Source organism: Halichoerus grypus, chromosome 6, assembly GCF_964656455.1.
Source record: "Halichoerus grypus chromosome 6, mHalGry1.hap1.1, whole genome shotgun sequence".
Taxonomy (NCBI): domain Eukaryota; kingdom Metazoa; phylum Chordata; class Mammalia; order Carnivora; family Phocidae; genus Halichoerus; species Halichoerus grypus.
Genome location: NC_135717.1, coordinates 87,873,657 through 87,893,646, shown reverse-complemented (window position 1 = coordinate 87,893,646; position 19,990 = coordinate 87,873,657). Strand labels below are relative to the sequence as shown.

Here is a 19,990-nt window from a genome sequence, read left to right as displayed (position 1 = left end):
ACTAATCCCAATCCACCCCAATAAGGTTCCTTCTTGCCTTCCCCCATTCCATATTTCGATGTCACTTTCCCATATGGGAATTGTAGCTCCCAGCAGCAGTCACACATTTCCATTTGCCGGGCGTCACAATATATCTAAAATGTTTCAAAATTGCTTGACACGCCCACCACAAGATGAATGAAGTATATTGACTAAAATGAGCTCAGGAGTTGGTTGCATTTCTCCCCCAACTCAACCTCACCCAAACAGAAGGTAAAGAGTCCAACACTGTCTTCATGAGTTTCTTGGATTTGTTCTATTCCTTTGCCCGCTTCAGTGTGGTGCCGTGTTTATATGAAATACAACTGCCTTAGTTTGCTTCCGTTTGTTTTCAGTTGTAGATTTTTCTCTCCCTTCCCATCTTGCTTTAATTTTCTTTTTGAATATGTAGAACATTAACATGCTTCCAAAAGTCAAAACTATACAAAAAAACATTGTTCTCAGAGAAGTGTCTCTCCCTCCTGAATCACTTCCATCCCCTCCCTCCACTGAGTAATCAACTTCATTGTTTTTTGGTTTATCTTTCCTGTGTTTCTTTGGTAACAATAAGCCAATATTTGCATGTTTTATTTGCCCTTCTTTCTTCCACAAAAGATAGCATAGTATATATCCGTAGTATATAATCTGCACTTTCCAGTTTATTTTTATATAGCGGCACAGTACCCCATTGTTTGTATGCGCCATATTTAATTCAACTAATCTATGCTGGGAGATTCAGGTAGTTTCCAATATTTCATGATTACAAATAGCGCTGCAATGAGTGACTTTGTACATATATATTTCCATATTTCTGGCATTGCATCTTCAGGGTAAATTCCTAGAAGTAGGATTTCTGTGGCCAAGGGATAAATGTACATGTAGTTTCGTTAAATGTTGCCGATTCGACTCCCTGCTGAACTTGATCCCAGGACCCCGGGATCATGACCTGAGCCAAAGGCAGCCGCTTAACTGACTGAGCCACCCAGGTGTCCTTCATTGCTGTTTTAATGTGCATTACTCTGACTATAAATGAAGTTGAATACCTTTTCATATATTTAGGGCCACTTATATGTCTCTTTTCATGAGTTGCCTGTTCCTTAATTTTGCCTGTTTTTCTATAGGAATTTTGATCTCTTTTCTCCCTTAATGTTTAAAAGTTCCTTATATACTAGAGATAGTAGCCTTTTATCTGTCATATGTATGGCTCATATTTTCTCCCAGTTTATGATTTGTTTTTTTATTTTGTTTATGGTGATTTTTGCCATGGAGAAGGTTTTTGTTTGTTTGTTTTTTAATGTAGTCAAATTTATCAATCTCCTCTTATCTAGTATCTGGATTTTTAGCCATCATCAGAAAGCCTCTATTTGCACCCAGATTTTAGAGTCGTTTGCCCATGCTTTCTTCTGGCACTTGGATAATTTCATTTTCTACATTCAGATTTCCCGTCCATTTGGGGTTTATTCTTGTATATGGTATAAAAAGTGGGTACAATTTATATTTTTCTAAATAGCTATCCAGTTTGTCCCAATGCCATTTGTTAAAAAGACCATCTTTGCCCCAGTAATTATAGATACCACCTTTGCCATATGCTGGATGTCTCTATGTAGCTGTGTGTATTTCTGTCTTCTATTCCATTGGTCTGTTGGTCTAGTCATGCCCCAGCACCCTATTGTGTCCCCTGTAGAGGCCTGTAGTCTGCTTTAATATGTTAGGGCTGGTCCTAATATGTTAGAGCTCCTTCTTCCCAGTATTTCCTGGCTAGTCTTGTGCATGTGTTTTCTGAAATGAACTTTAATATCAGCTTGTCATGCTCTTTAAAAATATTCATTGGTATCTGTATTAGGGTTACATTAAATTTGCAAATTAGAGAGAGCTGACATCTGATCAAGTTGAAACACGCCAAGAAAAAGGCATGTTAATTCCTCCTGTTCAAATTAGTGATAGATCATTTTAGATCTGATGTCCTCTCTTAGACGTTTACTTAGGTATCTGAGCTAGTAAGAAGCTCCCCGTTGCAGAGCCAGACCATACATGCTATGCAAGCTCAAAGGGAAGAGAGAGAGGTAAGAGCTAGAATCACAAGGGAAGACTCTGGGCTGAACTGAGACTGGAATCATGCATCCTGAAGGTCGTAGAGGATTTAGGTGGGGTGGCAAAGAGGAGGATGGAATCCCAGTGAGGAGCACCCAGGCTAAGCTCAGGGGTATACTCCAGGTGACATGTCTCACAGGACAGAAAGCCCCCAGCCAGACTCTTAGCTGGAATACTGGGGAAGACACCACCCCTCTCTTTAAGCCTCAGAGTTACATCTCAGTGTTAATAGCTCCCAAATCCTCATTACATACTATTAAAATTAGGTTTGTGAACATCAGCTAGACTTCCAGATACTGGTCCTTTAGAATGGTAATTTCTGTACATTGTTGCCTTTTCTGGGAATGCTCTAGAGCTGTGTTATCCAATACAGTAGCTACTAGCCACACGTGGTTATCGAGCGCTTACGTGGCTAACGCAATTAAGGAGCTGGATTTCTCATTTTATTTCACTTTCATTTAAATTTTAAAAATGAAAGCAGTGTCAGCTATTCGTCCATTGAAGTCAACTTTATTGTTTTGAGGAGGACTACATTTTACTTGAATTATACCACGACATAAGATATCATTGTTGTACTGCGACGTGTGTGTCCATTTTACTTTTTTAAATGTGGCTACCGGAAAACTTTAAATCACATGTATGGCTCATATTGTATTTCTCTTTGGCAGCACTGGTCTAGAGCTTCACCACTGCGTGTGGTCTGGGCAGCATCATGTGGGAGCTATCCCAAACCCTCAGAATCTGCTCGCTTACAAGGATGCCCGGTGATTCTTACACACAGTAACAGAACCTCTGATTTGGATGACTCAGAAGACATCCAGGCCTCTGCTAGGTACCCCAGAGGGGGGGTACCCAAGGTGGCGGGGGGTGGGGGGGTGGCAGAGAGATCCCTGCCCGCCACTGTGATGTCATAGAGAAAAACCTCTTGCATCAGCCAGCCCCGCCCAAACTGGTGTCCTGGCTACAGGATATCCTTTTCCATCTTCCCCAGCCCACCTCATACCACCCCACCCCTCTGCTGGCAAGAGGGGGCCTGATTAATCTTCCAACCAGATACGCATTCCACGCAACCAGCTAAGACCGAGCAGAAGAGGAACTGAAACACCTTTGTCTCAGAGCTTCAAAAGTGAATGAGCAATCCCTCTCAACTGACTCAAAATGTTTGTCTCACCCAGAAGGTAGGTACTCCACTTTTTTAAAGTTTTTATTGACATTCCAGTGAACACACGGTGTAATACTAGTTTCAGGCATACAATGTTAGACTTGTAATACAGGTTATACAAATGCACCGCTTTATTTCCATGTTCATGGTAAGGAACTGGAGAACACACTGTAGGATTATACAAAAGGGAATAGAAATCTGTTACTCAAGCCCCATTTTTATTGATAAACCTGGTGATGTCCAAACCTCGAACTTCTGTTTTCATCTTCTTCCACTAACCTTTCATTTCCTCCTCGTTTGCCTCTTCATCTGACTTTTCCTTGCTGCTCCCAGGACTGCTTAGAGCCCTCTAGCTCTCCTTTCTCCTCTCCCATCTGTACGATTCCTGTTGCCAAAATCTGGTTCCTGGTAAAAGGCCCCGTGGCTGGGGCAACCCCAGAGCTGTGTATGACTCTAATGAACTGAAAGAGCAGATATTAAGTTCTCTGCCAGACAAAGGTGAGGCAACCCCAGGGTCCTGCCGGTAGCCAGCTCTGATCTGGAATCTACTGGAACTAAGGAGGACACAACCTCAGTTGTGCTCGTTCCCCTTTCTGGTCTTAGAGAATCTGGGAGAATCTGCAGGGATCCTTCCAGATCCAGAAAGACCCTCAGTCAGCAAAAGATGTTTGGCTTGTTTAGAACCCACATCTGGAAATGACTTGCCTCTCATCTGAGATAGTTGAGAACGGCCAACTTTGAGCCCAAAGGGTTACTAGAAAAGCAAATGTTGTTCATTTCTCGCACTTCTTGCCTTTCTCCGGAGAGAAAAATGAAGCTTACAATTAGGCAGGGAAATAAAACACACAAGCACGCACTCACGCACACAGAGCAACGTGGTGTGCTGTTCATTCTCTAGATGCTAGGGATCACAGGAGACAGGATAGCACCCAAAGTGAATAGATCATAAATAGGAGAACCCACAGAAATGGGTAAGAACATGATAGAAAAAGCCAGGCACAGTAAATTTTATTTTTTTATTATTGATTTAGGAGGAGAGACAGAGGGAATATGGGAGGGTTTATCAGTATATATCTGAAGTATAAAACACACTTAATCCATTGCGCCATTCTGTGTGAGTTTCCATAATCTGACCCGCAATCCCTGCCTTTTGCTGAAGTGTGTGCACCTCCCCTTTCCTGACTGGCAGCCTGGGGATGAATCAAGAGGTTTTGAATATAGACTCCACCATTTGCGAGCCATATGGCCTTGAGCAAGTCAAACGCTCCCTCTAGAACGGAGTCGCCACCCCTCCCTGAGGCTGATTGTGAGGACTGCCTGAAGAGCCTAGCACGGCGTCTGGAACCTCCCCCCCTCCCTTTACACTTTCCCCGCTGCCTCCTGGTCTTCACAGCAGAACTGTGAAGGACTACTCTTTCTCCTAATTTACTTCTGAATCACTCAGGTAGGTTACGTAACTTGGCCAAAATCATCAGTCCAGTCGTGGGTGGAGTTGGGACTAGAACCCAGATCAGTTGAGGATTCGTGGTCTCTAGGTTTCTCTCTCGGAGCCACGAAACAAGGCTAAGACTTAGACCAGAACAGGGATCTGCACCTTCAGGGGAAGGGCGGGGGCTGGGAAATGCCTGACATTTGGGTTCCAGGGCAACTCGCACCTCCTGACCCTCAGGCCCAGAGGCTGGGTGTGAGAAGCTGATCAGATGACCGACTCGTCTCTGCCCTCCCTCTGCCAAGCCTCGCCAGGGCAGCCGGCATCAGGCCCCGGCCCCGGGGCTCGGCCTCCCTCCGGCCGGCTCCTTCTCTCGGGAGGGCCCCTGGGCCGCGGCTCTCAGCAGACGCCGGAGCCGGGAGAGGAAGCCGGGGCCCCCCTCCCCGCCCCACCCGCTCGCGGAGCCCCAGGCGCGGGGCCGCTAGGGCGGGGCCTCGCCAAACAATTCAAAACACGCTCCGCGCCCGTCGCCGTGGCAACGCGCCCGCTGCTAGGCGACCGGGGCGCCGTAGTAAACCGGGGGCGGGCGTGTTACTCACGAAGGGAGGGGGCCGAGGGGAGCCGGCGGGGACTCGGCTGGGCTCGGGCACCGCGACAGTCGGGGAGGGGTAGGGGGCGAGAGCAGGAAAAGAAGGGACGGGATGGGGGGGCGCACGCGGAATGGAAATGGGGCAGCCCAGCTCGGCGCCCTGAGCTCCCCTGGAGAGGCGAGAGCTCCCGTTAGGCCCCCCCGCCCCGCTTGGTCCCCAAGATCCCCCAGCCCCAGCAGGCCCCGAGGGCTCGGTCCCCCGCGCGTGAGCGATTGCCCCACAGGATGTGCAGATGTGGCTGGCCCTCTGATTCACTCCAGCTGCTTGGGGCAGGGAAGAAAGGCGGCTTCCTCTCCTGGAAATGCCTGCATTAGCAAAAGCCCTCTAACAATTCCACTAACAGCGGAAAGGGAAAGGCGGCAGAGAGGAGCGGCCCCAAAGTGCTTTACTTCAGTCCTTCCCGCGGAACAGAAGTAGAAGTGTTCCCAGAACTCCTGAGCCATGTTAGAAAGAAAGGAGTCGTTCTTGTTCTACACGCCTCTGTTTGGGGGCCCTGTGGACATGAAACACTGTTGCAGTGGAGCTTAACCTGAAAGCCCCGAAATCCCAGAGCTGAGTGTCCCATACTGGTGTTAATATTTTGGACACTCAGCATGGGCATTTTTGTGGCATTACTCTACCCTTCCGGGCTGGGAGGAAGATCACAATGTGTGAAGACCTTCCTTACCTTCATCAGTGAATGAGTCAAACATGAGGCACTGAAGCAAAAATTATGGAGCTGGAAAATCTCAGATGGTTCGAGATACGTCATCCAAAGGGTTCTAATCAGTAGGGAATCCTGGAGTTTGGGAAAGGAACGTGGCATTTCCAATCTGTCACTGGCTTTTAAGCAATCTGTTTGTACCCTGGTCTCTGTGAACTAAAGATAATACTCGTTCATGAGATCATTGCTGTTTTCTGGGCTTCGCTCATCAAAAAAACAGGAATGTTTCCACAGGTGGGAGGAAATGTATTGGCAGAGGATCTGTTCGATGTGCATCTGTGTAGAAAGGCACAGGGTGTGTCTGTGGATCTGCGGACCTTCTACCTTCTACCTTCTCACTGCTCTTATGTGGGTGAATCAGGAGAATTGGTGTGTCCTTTAACACTTTTCTCTATTCACATCTTCTCTTCACTCATAGGCTTCTTAATTGTATTCTGAGCCTGGTTTCCATCACAAACTTCATTCACTCATTCCTGCATGGTAGAAAGTGCTAGGCTCTGCACATCAGCCATGAGTAAAACGCAGCTGCTCCTGTAGCTAGCAGCTTCCATGTTCTGGGCTGCATGAGAAAGGCACACAGTGGAACAGGCAGGAACGAAGAACAGGGGCCTGTAGATCAGAGCCAGTGACAGCAGAAACACTCACGTCCCACTCCAGCTTTTTGAGTGCTGAGTAACAGAAAGGAATTACTTAGGAGGCATGGGTCAGAAATCTGACTCCAGGGCAAAGGACAGAGATACTACTGCTGGGGCGGGGGGGGGGGGGGGGGGGGGGGGGGGGGGGGAGGCTGCAAAGGAACCTATTTTAGGAGAAGATGCCTCTATTGATAATGGGAAAAAAACAAACTAACAAACCCCAAATCCCTTCGCCCCAGGCTTTGCCATGAGGCAAGTGCTATGCCAAACAAATCTGCTCTGGCTCAGCATTCTTACCCATTGTTTTAATCACGTCTAATCTACTGTGTATTCACAAAGTAATAAATTGGATTCCTGTTTACAAACTTCGTGTGGGTGTCCCAAGACCACTGTTTCTCTTTGTGTATGCTTAGTAAATATGGTTTGGTACAGTGCAGGGTATAGTCACTGAGGACCCTGGCAAGCACAGGTTAGTCCCAGGCCTTGGCTTTGTGATGTCAGAAACGCTGAGTCACGTATATGTCCGGGGGCGGGGAATCATCCTGACATGGTAACAGTCCAGCATACCAAAGTTAAATACTGTTTCGAGATACGGAATCTTTGTGTCTGGCCTGAGTCATGAGCTTCTGAGCCCAACCTAATTATATTCATGTTGCATTGACTAGCAATTGCTTTTTCTGTTCTAAGGGAGGAAAGAGAAGAAGGAAAAAATATAAACATACCTAAATTATAACGAAAGGAAGTGAGTGGGATGCCAGGCAGAGAAACTCATGTTTCATCAAAAAAAAAAAAAAAAGGAAATTAGACATTGTGGCATAGGGTCCATGGGGACAGGGGGTGTCCTCAAGATGGATCACGGCTAATAGCCGGCCAGCCAGCCCAGCCATGCAAAACGCATGGCCTCTGAAGGGATAGATTCAGGCTTTGGGGAGGCCTCAAATAATATAACTTTGGAGGCTCTCTTTAAGAAAACTAATACAAAGTGATGAGTATGTAAGGGTCTTGGAAGGGGTCCGAGTCAGTGAGAGACCCCAAAGCTGCTTCACTTTCAATCTACCTCCAGGCCTCCTCATATAACCTCAAGACTCTGCCACTCCTATCCCCTTTTCCCCGGAGAAGGCAAATTTCAGCCTATTAAGGCACAGGGGGTGCGGTTTATGAGCAGAGGCAATAAGAACCAAAGACATCAGACTGTGCCAAACGGTGACTCAAGCGGGATATGAGAAGTGTCTGCAAGTATTTGAGGGGTGTAAGCACAGAGAAGGGAAAAGAATTGTTCACTGTTGTGGGGTGGAAAGGGAATGAGGATACGATTCAATAAAGAAAAATGTGCACAGTACCCCTCAGGAAGCATTGGCTGACTCTATTTTCTGATACCGTGGGGTTGTATTTCCCAGGGGAAGTATTTGAGGATCTATGAGTCACTGAAAACTGGAACCGGTCACAAAAAATGTGCTACAGGAAATAATCCTACAAGATGTCCTCGAGGGAGTGGCTGGATGCTCCCAGAGTTCATTCGGAGCCCTGAATTCCGTAGGGCTGACACAGCCATTCTATAGATGCGTGAGTGGGGAGGAGGCCGGAGGAAGAAAAAAGAGCCATCCCACGGGGAGGAGCCGCCACCTGCACCCACTTATGCGGACGGGTGGGGGCAGCATGCGCCCGAAGAGGGAAAATGTAAGGCGATAGCGCCACCCAGCGTCAGGACAGAAGCTGTAGCCAGGAAACCGACAGCCAATCCCAACGTGAAACGTGACCACCAAATTCCTGCTCCCAGGGTGTTATGCTGAGCGAAATAAGTCAATCAGAGAAAGACATGTATCATATGACCTCACTGATATGAGGAATTCTTAATCTCAGGAAACAAACTGAGGGTTGCTGGAGTGGTGGGGGGGTGGGAGGGATGAGGTGGCTGGGTGATAGACACTGGGGAGGGTATGTGCTATGGTGGGCGCTGTGAATTGCGTAAGATTGTTGAATCACAGATCTGTACCTCTGAAACAAATAATGCAATATACGTTAAGAAAAAAAAAAAGAAGATAACAGGAGGGGAAGAATGAAGGGGGAAAATCGGAAGGGGAGACGAACCATGAGAGACGATAGACTCTGAAAAACAAACTGAGGGTTCTAGAGGGGAGGGGGGTGGGAGGATGGGTTAGCCTGGTGATGGGTATTAAAGAGGGCACGTACTGAATGGAGCACTGGGTGTTATGCACAATGAATCATGGAACACTACATCAAAAACTAATGATGTAATGTATGGTGATTAACATAACAATAAAAAATTTTTAAAAATATTCCTGCTCCCAGCTATGTCCAGATGAATAAAGGGTCGTTCAGGTGATACGGGAATCACGCCTGGGCATAAGCACATGAGTGTCAAATGTGCGGACACGTCAGTCCTAGAAAAGTAGGAACTAAGAGCCAGAGAGACTCCTCCAGCTAGAATGTGGACTAATTCCCTCCGAGGAGAGCCCGCCTTTCATTCCCCCAACTAACTGCACAAATACAGAATGGGAAAACCACAACTTGGTTGGTGGCAAATCTGGAATATTCCAGGTGGGGGAGGGCCGGGGCAGAATATGAGGGTTTCATTCAACGTAAGCCCCACGTGAGTCAAACAGGTCATACTTGATTAATTCTCTGGCTCCATATTTTCCAGTTTGTTCAGCTTCTTACTTGTTAAGGTGAAGTGGCAACTTCCAAGCTCTTTACCTGTGGAACCGGAAACCAGAAGTCCATCCCTGGCAATCTACGAAGAGCCTTCTAAAATTACAGATTCCCGGGCCTCACCCCTGCGGTGGAATCTCAGGACGGGGCCCAAGAATCTGAATATTTTCCAAAGTTTCAAAGACTGTTGTGAGGCTCAGTGGCGGAACTGGGAACTGCTGCTCCAATAAAGGAGAGACCTCTGAGGACTTACAATCCAGACAGCTATCATGAAATATAGAAAGTATTACGAGAGGGGTACAGTATGGAAGGACAGAGAGAGAGAACTGTTCTCTGGGAGAAAAGAAACACTTCCAAAGGATGAGTGACTTTTACACTAGTCTTGATGAGAGGCAGATCACCAGATAAAGAGACTGAAGACATTCCAGGTATAAGGAAGAGCATCTGCAAAGGCACGGAGGACTGTCTCAGTATTCAATTGAAGGGACGTTGTTAATAATCCTTACGATGCTAACTGGAAGGTGGAGACCACCCATGACACAAGGAAGCAATTTCAAACCCATGGCTCTATGAGGCCCTGACACTGCAGATAATAACTTATTAAAAGGATGAAGGGGTGCCTGGGTGGCTCAGTCGGTTAAGAATTGGCCTTCGGCTCAGGTCACGATCCCGAGGTCCTGGGATCGAGCCCCGCATCGGGCTCCCTGCTCCTCCCCTTGGCTTGTCCTCTCTGGCTCACTCTCTCAAATGAATAAATTTAAAAATCTTAAAAAAAAAGGGGGGGGATGGAAACCCCTACACAAAGGAATGGGAACTCTTGTAGTAATGGTAACCCTGTAATATTTTCTGTATCTGCCATAAAATCAAGCCCAAGCCATTCACACCAGCTTCCTAGGGAATGGCAGTTAGGTGGAAACTGAATCTTCACTTAACTTTTTAGAGAAACTTCCTCTGGAAATACAGGTCCTTGCTTCTTTGTGTTTAATCCCTGATCCCCATTGGCAAGCTCTCCTGTGTAATCTTCCAGAACAGCTGGGCCATGATTGCATTGTCAATTATTAAATGCCCAAGTTCCCTGCAAGGCAGCATTTAATCATGAGGCACTCCAAAAAAATAGGAGATAGAAGAGGAGGGACGGGAAGGGAGGCAGGAGGGTGGGAAGGCAATTTCATTCTGTCAACGTTAAACCAAGGGGATTTGGGGCACAGATGTCATCCTACGGTCCTTCCTGACAAGCTGCAAGACGCTGACCGCGGCCAAGGTAACCAGCTTCCCCCTCTTACTGCTCAGAACACACATTGCATAGCCCATTTTGCACTTGATTAAGAGCTGTGCCTATCTCATCAATTTGTTGTCTATGCTAATTCTGTGTCTGTCTGTTAACCTATGTTGATGGAAGAATTAGTGACATTTTGGCACCTGTGCATTTCCTATCGTTCTGAGCTGGAGTGTCTGTGAAGCCACTCTCTGTCACTTTTCTAGAGAGTAAAGAGTCACCCTGGCATGGGGCTTGTCAGCATAGGCAAAGATACAACTTTTCTTATGGCTGCTACTTCTCCATGATCTCCTTAAAGAGATCATTGCAAAATTAGACTTGGTCTTGCGATTCAAGAGGCTATCTGGATCCTGGAGAGAAAAGGGCATGTTTAGGGAGAAATAAAACAATGATGAAGGGCACAGTACCGTAAGTGTTGAAGATGATTCTTGAAAAGGCTCTTGAATGAATTCCCATTCAATTGTCAAGATAATTCTTGAATGAGGCTCCTTGTGTCTGCCCTTGGTTGGACACTCCTTCTGGAAGCAGCCTCTTTGAGCTTCATTCCAAGCTCTTTTTCATCCTTTGTTTCTCAAATCACTTCTTCTTTAAATTGGTTATCACCTTGGTGCGGGGTTCCTTATTCTTATCTGTGAATAATCTGCAGAATAACTTATAAATATGCATAACTTGAAACGAATTGAGGGTAGAGTAAAAATCTGATGTGATAGTAGACAAATTTCCAACCCGTATTAAATTGAAAATGAAGTTGTTGAAAATGTAGAATTGCCTAAATCATTCAATCTTTATACAGAATGATTAATGAAGACGTTTTACCTGGAAGTCCATTCCCTGTTCAAGCAATGGATATGAAAATAATTAGAAAGAATAACTTACAGTAATGGAACAATGGCTAAAACCAATAGGATTTTCACAACTAAAAGCAAGATGGAAACATTCTTTTTTTTTCTTTTTTTAAAGATTTTATTTATTTATTCATGAGAGACAGAGAGAGAGAGAGACAGAGGCAGAGGGAGAAGCAGGCTCCCCGCGGAGCAGGGAGTCCGATGCGGGGCTCGATCCCAGGACCCTGGGATCATGACCTGAGCCGAAGGCAGACGCTTAACCGACTGAGCCACCCAGGCGTCCAAGATGGAAACATTCTTTTGGGGGGACAGGGGCAGTGTGTGACTTCCATACGGGGTAATAGAAGCTCTTTCTTCACTCCAGATGCTGTGGTTTTCAGTCTTTACCAAGGTCACCCAGAGTCCTGCACAGACTGACAGTTTTGGTGGATTTAATTTGTTGAGTGCTTTTTAAAAAATCATATTAGCAGATTGCTTTCCAGAAGTTGTTTTATCATATGTCCTATATATTGATTTTTATATGCATATGAACCTTGTATATTTCTTATGGCCATAAATAAGCTGCACTTTGTCTGTGGTATGCACTGTTTTAGTCCCTGGAAATTCTGAAGAACAAACTGCTACATTTCTAAGATAAAGTTCCCTGTTAAATGTAGAAAATGTTAAGCAGATTTATGGGCCTGTCCCATTTAGCTATGGTTTTATTTACGTTTCTTAAGCTAAGCAGATTTAGGTCTGATTAATTCTGATATGAGAGATCCCCTGGAAAGCTCAAGATGGTTTACTTTAAGAAGCATCTGTCAGCAACTAAATATGGGTTTCTTTTCCCTTCAGTACGTATTAATATAACAGTATAAACTGCTCCGTAACACAAAGTGCAAGACCTGGCAGATTTATTTTTCTAAAGCTCAGTCGGGCTCCAAGCCACCACTCACCAAGGTTGAAACATCTAATACTGGTCATTCTTCAGCTGGCTCTCCTCTTCTCTTAGGCTAAAAATGACGGGGCGGTCGGGGGCTCCCGCCAGAGCCACGCTGTCCACCCTGTGAGTCAGGCATCAAGCAGTGGAGATGCCCCTCCAGGTCCCTCTCCGTGACCACCACACTTGGTGTCCAGTCTCCGTGGGCGCCACACAGCCCCCTCCCATTTGAGATTCTGTCCTCTCTGAGGTAGTGTCTGAAAGCTGGGCCCAGATCACCACCTCTCTCAGAACCTACAGCCTCATCTCCCCTCCAAGGGTTTCAACAACCCCACATCCCAGTAGGTCCACTGCCTTCTTTAATCCTGAAAGCCCCAATCCTTGCTGCTCCCCCGCCCCGGGGTGATCCAGTTTAATATTGACTGATAGGCCATATCCTCCTCCACTCTCCTCTCGGAGGAGTCTGTGATACAGAGAAGAAGACACCAAAAAAACTTGCGTTGTTACAACAGATACCTCAGCAAGTCAGTGCTACTACCTTTCACTGAAGACAAAACCAAAAATAATGAGCAGTAAGCGCATTAGAGTGGCCCCAATTCTTGTACTCCACTTGGTATACCCTAGCTCAGTGGCTTAATCACATTCCGCCTGAGGCTATTATCGGGTATTTATTCAGATCATCCTCAATAAGCATTTGAGTAGAATGAGGTCCAGCTTAAATAAACATCATCACCGTGGTGTGCCTACTCCAGGCCATTCCTGAAGCTAAGCCTCCACACGCGAGGCTCCGTGGAGAAAGCTCCCGGGGCCGGCGGGGGGCCCGTCACCGTGGAGGAGCGTGGCTTGAGCTCAGGGAGCCGCAGGGAAGGCTATCCAGATCTCCAAGGAGGTTCTGAAATCAGGCTCTCCACGTGTATTGGTCTGTTACAGATGGAACTCCCGAAGGGCTCCTCTGCCCAGCGGACATTCCTATCTGCCCTCCTCAACATGCTATCACTCAGCCTCTCCACAACATCCCTGCTCAGCAACAGCTGGTTTGTGGGCACACAGAAGGTGCCCAAGCCCGTGTGCGGAAAAGGTCTGGCAACCGAGTGCTTTGACGTGTCGGTGCCCTTGGATGGGAGCAGCACCAACACATCTTCCCAGGAGGTGGTGCAATACAGCTGGGAGGCTGGGGATGACCGCTTCTCCTTCCATACCTTCTGGAGTGGCATGTGGCTATCCTGTGAGGAAACTGTGGAAGAACCAGGTAGGTTCGTCAGCCCAGCTGCCCGCTCTCTTCCCCCCAGGGAACTTAACACGGGCAAAGAGCCAGTGGGAAGCATACAGCACTCCCCACACCCCACCGGGCCTCACCCCAGGCTCAGCATCTCCCACCTCTGTATCCCGTCCCTTCTCCCTAGGACTCCCTTTTAATAAGACCCAAAAGTCCATCTGGCTTTTCCAAACCTCCTGTCTAGCAGCACTGCTGGTTTAAAATCGCGCCATCCTTAAAGGGTCTCATTTCGACTTGTAACATCATGAGAACTCCCCCTCTAGCAAGTTAGGATTGCTGTTTGGAGACCAAATGAGGAGAGAGGATCCTTAAAGAAAATGCCCTGGCTCTGCCCAGCTGTGAGCTCAGATGCGCAGCTTCCTCTCTGCAGAACTTGATTTTCTCACTGGTGAGATGAAAGGGTCTGAGGAGATCCCCTGTGGAGCCCCTTCCCGCCCCACCCCACCAACAGGGTTTTCTTGCTCTAAGTATGACCATTACAATTTACAAGATAGGGGAAGTGAAGCCGGAGGAGGGTAACTAGGTGGAGTAAGGCCACCCTTGACCTCCCAGGTCTCCTGCAGCTCGGTGGCGCGTACTGGCAAAGCGGGGTCCTGTGTCACTGTGCATTCCTAACTTGTGTTCCTCGGCTTAGGAGCAGCTGGCCTAGGGACAGCCCTCCTCCCTGCTCAAAGCATCAGACATCACCTGGTAGTGATGTTTTCCTAAAGCCCAGAATCCAGTACAATTAACCTGTTTCTCCCGATTTGGGCCAAGGGAAAAAGGAGATGGAAGAGGATTATAAATGTATGTGTGTGTGTTTATGTGTGTTATTAACGTGCCATTTAGCACAGCTCCGACCCCAGCCCCAGAAACAATTGCGAGCCATTCAGACCAGTGGTGCGGTGGCAGCAAAAGGTGCTGGTTAACATTAGGCTTGTTAACCCTCCCTGACCTGAGAAACGGGAACATTTCCCCGCGGAAGCCGTCTCAGGCTCACGTCCTCTTCTTCACTGTCAGGAACTGGGGACGGAGAAATGGATCCTGAGTGACTCTTGCCTAGGTCATGCATCCATCTATCCATCCATGAGGCCTTCTTTCCTGCTTTCAGAGAGGCGTCTAGGGCCTACCTGCCGCGTGCTGGGCACGCACTGGTCCGAGCCAAGGGAGGGGGTCGCACCAGGTGTGGGACGGGGGGACGTTTTCATCTGCCCCTGAAGTCATACCTTGTCTGTGTTTCAGGGGAGAGGTGCCGAACTTTCAATGAACTCACACCACCAACCCAGAGAGGTGAGAAAGGACTACTGGAGTTTGCCACGTTGCAAGGCCCACGTCACCCCACTCTCCGATTTGGAGGGAAGCGGTTGATGGAGAAGGCTTTCCTCCCCCACCCTCCCTTGGGGCTTGTGGCAAGTATGTGGGTTTGATCACCAATTTAGCCGCCATTGACTTGGACCTCTCTGGCCCAACAGTGCTCTCTACACTGTACTCTGATCTTCTTTTCTCTTCTTCTGAGCCCCACGGGGTGACCCACATTCCCTCCAGAGCTGCCTCTCATTCATATGCAGGAATGCAAACAAGGGACAGCAGGGACAAATAAAGTTCACAAATAGAAAACCACCAACAGCTCTAACCTCTTCTTGTTGCCAAGTAACCATGCTGAAAAGCTTAGAGGGAAAAAAAAAGAAAAGAAAAGCTTAGAGGTGTTTTTTTCCCTCCAATATGTATATATTTTTTAAATAAAATATATGTATATATTTTTAATAGAAGGGAGTGAAACTGGAAAGGGAGGGAGAAAGGAACAGAAGTGATTGCTCCAAAATTCAATAAAGAAAAAGGGAACAAAAATGACCCACAGCAAAGTCATGCCCCTGCAAGATTGGGTGACAGCTGATTTCCTCTTGAATTGCCCCAACGGTATTTCCAGTCAATCAAGATTACTTGATTCCTTATCGGGTACCAAGCAGAGAGCAGTGAGCGCAGGGGCGACAGCAAAGGACCCAAAGGAGGGAAAGCTCCCAGCTGGTGCCAACTCTGTCCCCTTCTCTGACTCTGGGAGGCTTTCTCTTCTGCCGGGCTCCCTGTGTTCAGTCCTGTAACATGTCAGGGTGAGGGCTCTTCTTCCTCTGGTTTCTTTTTTCTTTTTTCTTTTTTTCTTTATACTTGAATTTTATTTTCTTCCTCTGGTTTCTAACAGAGATCCTATGGTTATCAGTGGGAGCCCACTTCTCGTCCATCGGACTTGAATTCGTCAGCTTCCTCCTGCTACTAATGGACCTGCTGTTCACCGGAAACCCAGGCTGCGGGCTCAAGCTGAGCGCCTTCGCTGCCATTTCCTCCGTCCTGTCGGGTGCGTGCCGCCCAGGCTGGAGCGGGTGGGGAGCCTCGCCACCTTGGGGCGCCTCTGGTGGGCGCGTGTGTCTGTCCAGAGGCAGGGTCAAGAATGGAGGGATGAGAGCCGTTGCAGGGGTCTTGGAGTTGTAATGAAATTTTCTATTAGATCATTATGTACTTGGCAAAATGATTTCTCTCTAGGTTCTTTTTATTTGCAAGTTTCTCAGTATGTGAAATACAGTTTGGCTTACTTTTCAGTTGCACTTACACACAGCTTTTTAAGACTCCATCGGATCAAGCAGGAGTAAGAGATGCGGATATAAAGATAGATCAAGAATAAAGCTTGTGTTAAGGGCATGGGTGGGAAGAAGTAAAAGGCCCTAAGTGCAGCATTGACTCAGAAACTTTTTCCATAGCTCGCCACCTAAAGCCTGGGGCAACCTTTTGCAAAGCTCTGCGTTCAAGGAGAAGCCCCCGTCGCAGATCAGTGTCCCCGGAAATGTGGGGGGCAGATGGGTAATGGAGCATCTCCACGTAGGCTGTTCCTGATGCAAAATGAGGAGGTTGCTCCAAACCCATACTCCCTGTAGCTGGCAAATCCAGCCTCTCTCTAAGGGCACCGCCTTCCTGTTCCCTCTGTAGGCCTTCTGGGGATGGTGGCCCATATGGTGTATTCACAAGTCTTCCAGGCAACTGCCAGCTTGGGTCCAGAAGACTGGAGGCCACATGCTTGGAATTATGGCTGGGCCTTCTAGTAAGTGCTTACCATCTCCTGAACCTTCTAGCCCCTCCCCAGCCAACCTGCATTAGATGTGCTGCCCTCAACTAGATGCTTGCTCGGGTGTCCTTCTGCCTTCTCTTCATCCCTCATCCCGGGAGTCTGTTGACCAGAGAGCTGGACCATCAGGCCACCCCTGTTCTTTCCCCACCTCCTGTGGAGGCACAGAGAGGATTCTTCCAGCTTGTTTTGTCCAGTTTTCCTAATGATACAGCTGTTGCGTGATTCCCTTGGGAAATGAGACTGATTTTGTGTGGCTTATGCAAGTGATGCTCCGTATTTTTTTTTTTTTAAGATTTTATTTATTTATTTGACAGAGACAGAGATAGCAAGAGCAGGAACACAAGCGGGGGGGGGGGGTGGGAGAGGGAGAAGCAGGCTTCCCGCCGAGCAGGGAGCCTGATGTGGGGCTCTATCCCAGGACCCTGGGATCATGACCTGAGCCGAAGGCAGATGCCCAACGACTAAGCCACTCAGGCGCCGATGCTCTGTATTTTATACATTTTATGATTCAAGGTATTGAAGGACCGAGAAATGAAGAATTAGCCTTGAGATTTGGTTGGAATTCCATCCCCTGTGAATGGCTGACTCTTCTCCTATAACAGAGTCACTTCTTCCTAGTTCTGCTCTTATTCCATCCCACTGTGTGAGAAATAAAACCTCCCCTACCAGTCATTCCCTAACCCTTAAAGAACTAAGGGGTCAGTTATTTTTGATTTCTCTTAAGAAGAGAGAAGCAGCAACCATGACAAACACATTCGAAGCAAATATCCCCTCTGTTTTAAGAGTTCCTCCCTTCCTGCCCTGAGGAACATGCTCTGTTCACTGCGCACATGCCACCTTGGGCCTGCATTACGGTCTGGAGTCAGTGTGAAGTACTTTACCAGGGCTGGAAACACACGGCGCTGGGCTCCAGTTTCCATGCTGACGGAGGCAATCTGGAAGCCTATCCATGTCTGTTAGGAGATCCTATCCCCTTGTCTCATGATAGAACATGTGCTATTGGATTCGGGCGTCTTTGGGCTATTCCAAAACCAGCCCCCAGAGCTTATGTTCCAGACACATGGTTTTGCACCTTTTGTCTGTCTGTAAGCCGTTGTTGACATGACACCTGCAGAGCTCAGGCTACCCCACTCCCAGCCAAAGCATCCCCAGCCTGAGTCGGCTGAGTCTGTCAGGGGCAGCAGATAGGAACACGCAGCGCCAGCGTGTGGCCTGGCTTTACCCATCACCTGACCTCATGAAATTCCTCACTAACCTCACACAACTTCCTGTTTCCTGGGCTTCCCAGAATCATGGGGAGATTTAGGGGTTGACTTTCCAAGTTTTTAGGAATGCGTTTGATATAGTTCCCTGGTGGTTTGTTTTGTTTTGTATTTTCTTTGTTGAATCCATCTAGCTTCTCTTAAATCTCCAGCTTCTCTTCCATCCATTTTAAACTCCCGTAAGCCAAGAACTGCACTGTTTTCCCAAGAGGCAAATTCTGCTGGTACAACGTATAATACCTCCAGGTTTGTAGTGAGTGTTGCCTGAACGAATGACATGCAGAGGCTCAACTTTGTGGCCCCTAAGATAGCTAAAAAACCTCACAACAGAAGAAGATGGAAGAGGAATGATCACTCCTAGCATCTGATCTGAGTGAAGGAAAATCTTGGGCAGGGTGTGTGTGTGTTTGTGTGTGTGTGTGTGTGTGTGTGTGTGTGTTGGGTGGGTGTGGGGTGCTGCACTGGGCTACGTCCACTCTATACAGCTGAGCTATCGGTCTGTGAATCTTGGGAGATCACAAGGGTAACCGCAGGTGGGGAAACCGTAGTCCAGAAAATTGTATGTGTGTGCGCGCGTGTTCTATGTATATAGAAAAGGCACACCAGGAATGAAAGAGCACAGTGCTGACAGCTAATCAATCCAGTGAAAACCAGTCTGCTAAACTCCTAGTCTGACTTGCAACACTACAAGAGTCATTCTCTTTGACTGCAAAACATTCAGAACATATCCTACTAAGCCAGACCAAATTCAGGCCTCTGGCCCACAGTGCTTTCCCCACAGCACGGCGGAAGGGAACACGCGCCGGTCCCTGAATCCCTAAGGGGCATCAGCCTAGTTTACCAGCAGGAAGCGATCGTATTTTTCTCTCAAACCTGGACGTAGGTCAGATTCTGACCGTCCCATTTTTTTGTTGTTCATCCCTAGCACGGCCTGGCTTTCCTTCACCGGCTGCATGGCGTCGGCGGTCACCACCTTCAACACATACACCCAGCTGGTGCTGGAGTTCAAGTGCAAGCACAGTAGGAGCTTCAAAGGCAAGCTGAGTTGCCCGCCGCACCACCACCAGTGCTTCCTTGAGCAGCCGTCCTGTGCAGCCCCCACGGGGCGTCCTCTGACCACCTACCACCAGCACCACCCTCAGCCCGTCCGCTCAGTCTCTGAAGGAGCTGACTTCTACTCAGGCCTACACCACAAGGGATTTCAGCACGAACCCAGCCAGAGGCTAAAGGAAGAGATGGCTGGGTCATCCGTAGAGGAAGAACTGTGTTAGAAGTAGTCAGGTTTAGAGGGCAGGCGGAACCCAACCTTCCATGTTCATTTGCTATCAACACGTACTGAAGCCAGAGTCTGTCTCTTGAGCATGGTTTTCACAGGTTTGGGACAAGCATATCTAAAGTGCAGGTCCAAAGGGGTGCATGCCAGGGCACCACTGCCCCGCCTCCTTCCCAGCGCTTTCCTTCCCTTCCCATGTCTCGTTTCACCACCCCCCTCTCCCGTGTTCAGAATCACCCCCTCTCCTTTACTGATGGCTTGTTAGGTGCCAGGTTCCGGGCTCAGCAGCGGAGACGAAAAAGAGAAGTAGAATCCAGTTCCTGCCCTTTAGGGGCTTCTCCATCTGGCCCTCTAGCTGGGATTTGGAGGAATGCAGGCGGGCAACTCAACAGTCATCCATGGTGGCTCAGCCTTCCCTGGTGCACTTGACTTTTCCTAGAAGTCATAGAATGGAAGACAAAGAGGCCCTCCTGGGACCTTGGGCATGTAGGACAGATGTCCTCCACACTGCCTATTACAGTGTCCCACACCCACATGGTAGGGACCCAATGGAAGTTTAAATATTAATCTAGAAGCCACCAGGGGACTAGTATACACGAGAAGGCCCCCACAGCATGCAGGGACAGGTCCACTTCCAGAAATGGTCCACTGTAGTTATTCATAGGGGATTTATGGTAAGGGACACTT

General features: G+C 47.9%; 1 protein-coding gene across 3 annotated transcripts; it reads left to right on the top strand.

The window, feature by feature from the left end:
- The first annotated feature begins 4,520 nt into the window (after positions 1-4,520).
- GSG1 (germ cell associated 1) lies at positions 4,521-19,374 on the top strand. Of its 3 annotated transcripts, none has more exons than XM_078075629.1 (6): positions 4,521-4,715; positions 13,329-13,647; positions 14,896-14,943; positions 15,851-16,003; positions 16,630-16,741; positions 18,956-19,374. In XM_078075629.1, exons 2-6 carry the CDS (start codon positions 13,329-13,331, stop codon positions 19,299-19,301), a joined length of 978 nt encoding a protein of 325 aa, XP_077931755.1. In that variant the 5' UTR covers positions 4,521-4,715; the 3' UTR covers positions 19,302-19,374. The 3 variants fall into 3 exon arrangements, with proteins under 3 accessions (XP_077931755.1, XP_035953488.1, XP_035953489.1); XM_036097595.2 differs by having other exon boundaries at positions 14,896-15,066; XM_036097596.2 differs by lacking the exon at positions 4,521-4,715 and adding an exon at positions 10,568-10,619 and having other exon boundaries at positions 14,896-15,066.
- Positions 19,375-19,990: the final 616 nt, after the last annotated feature.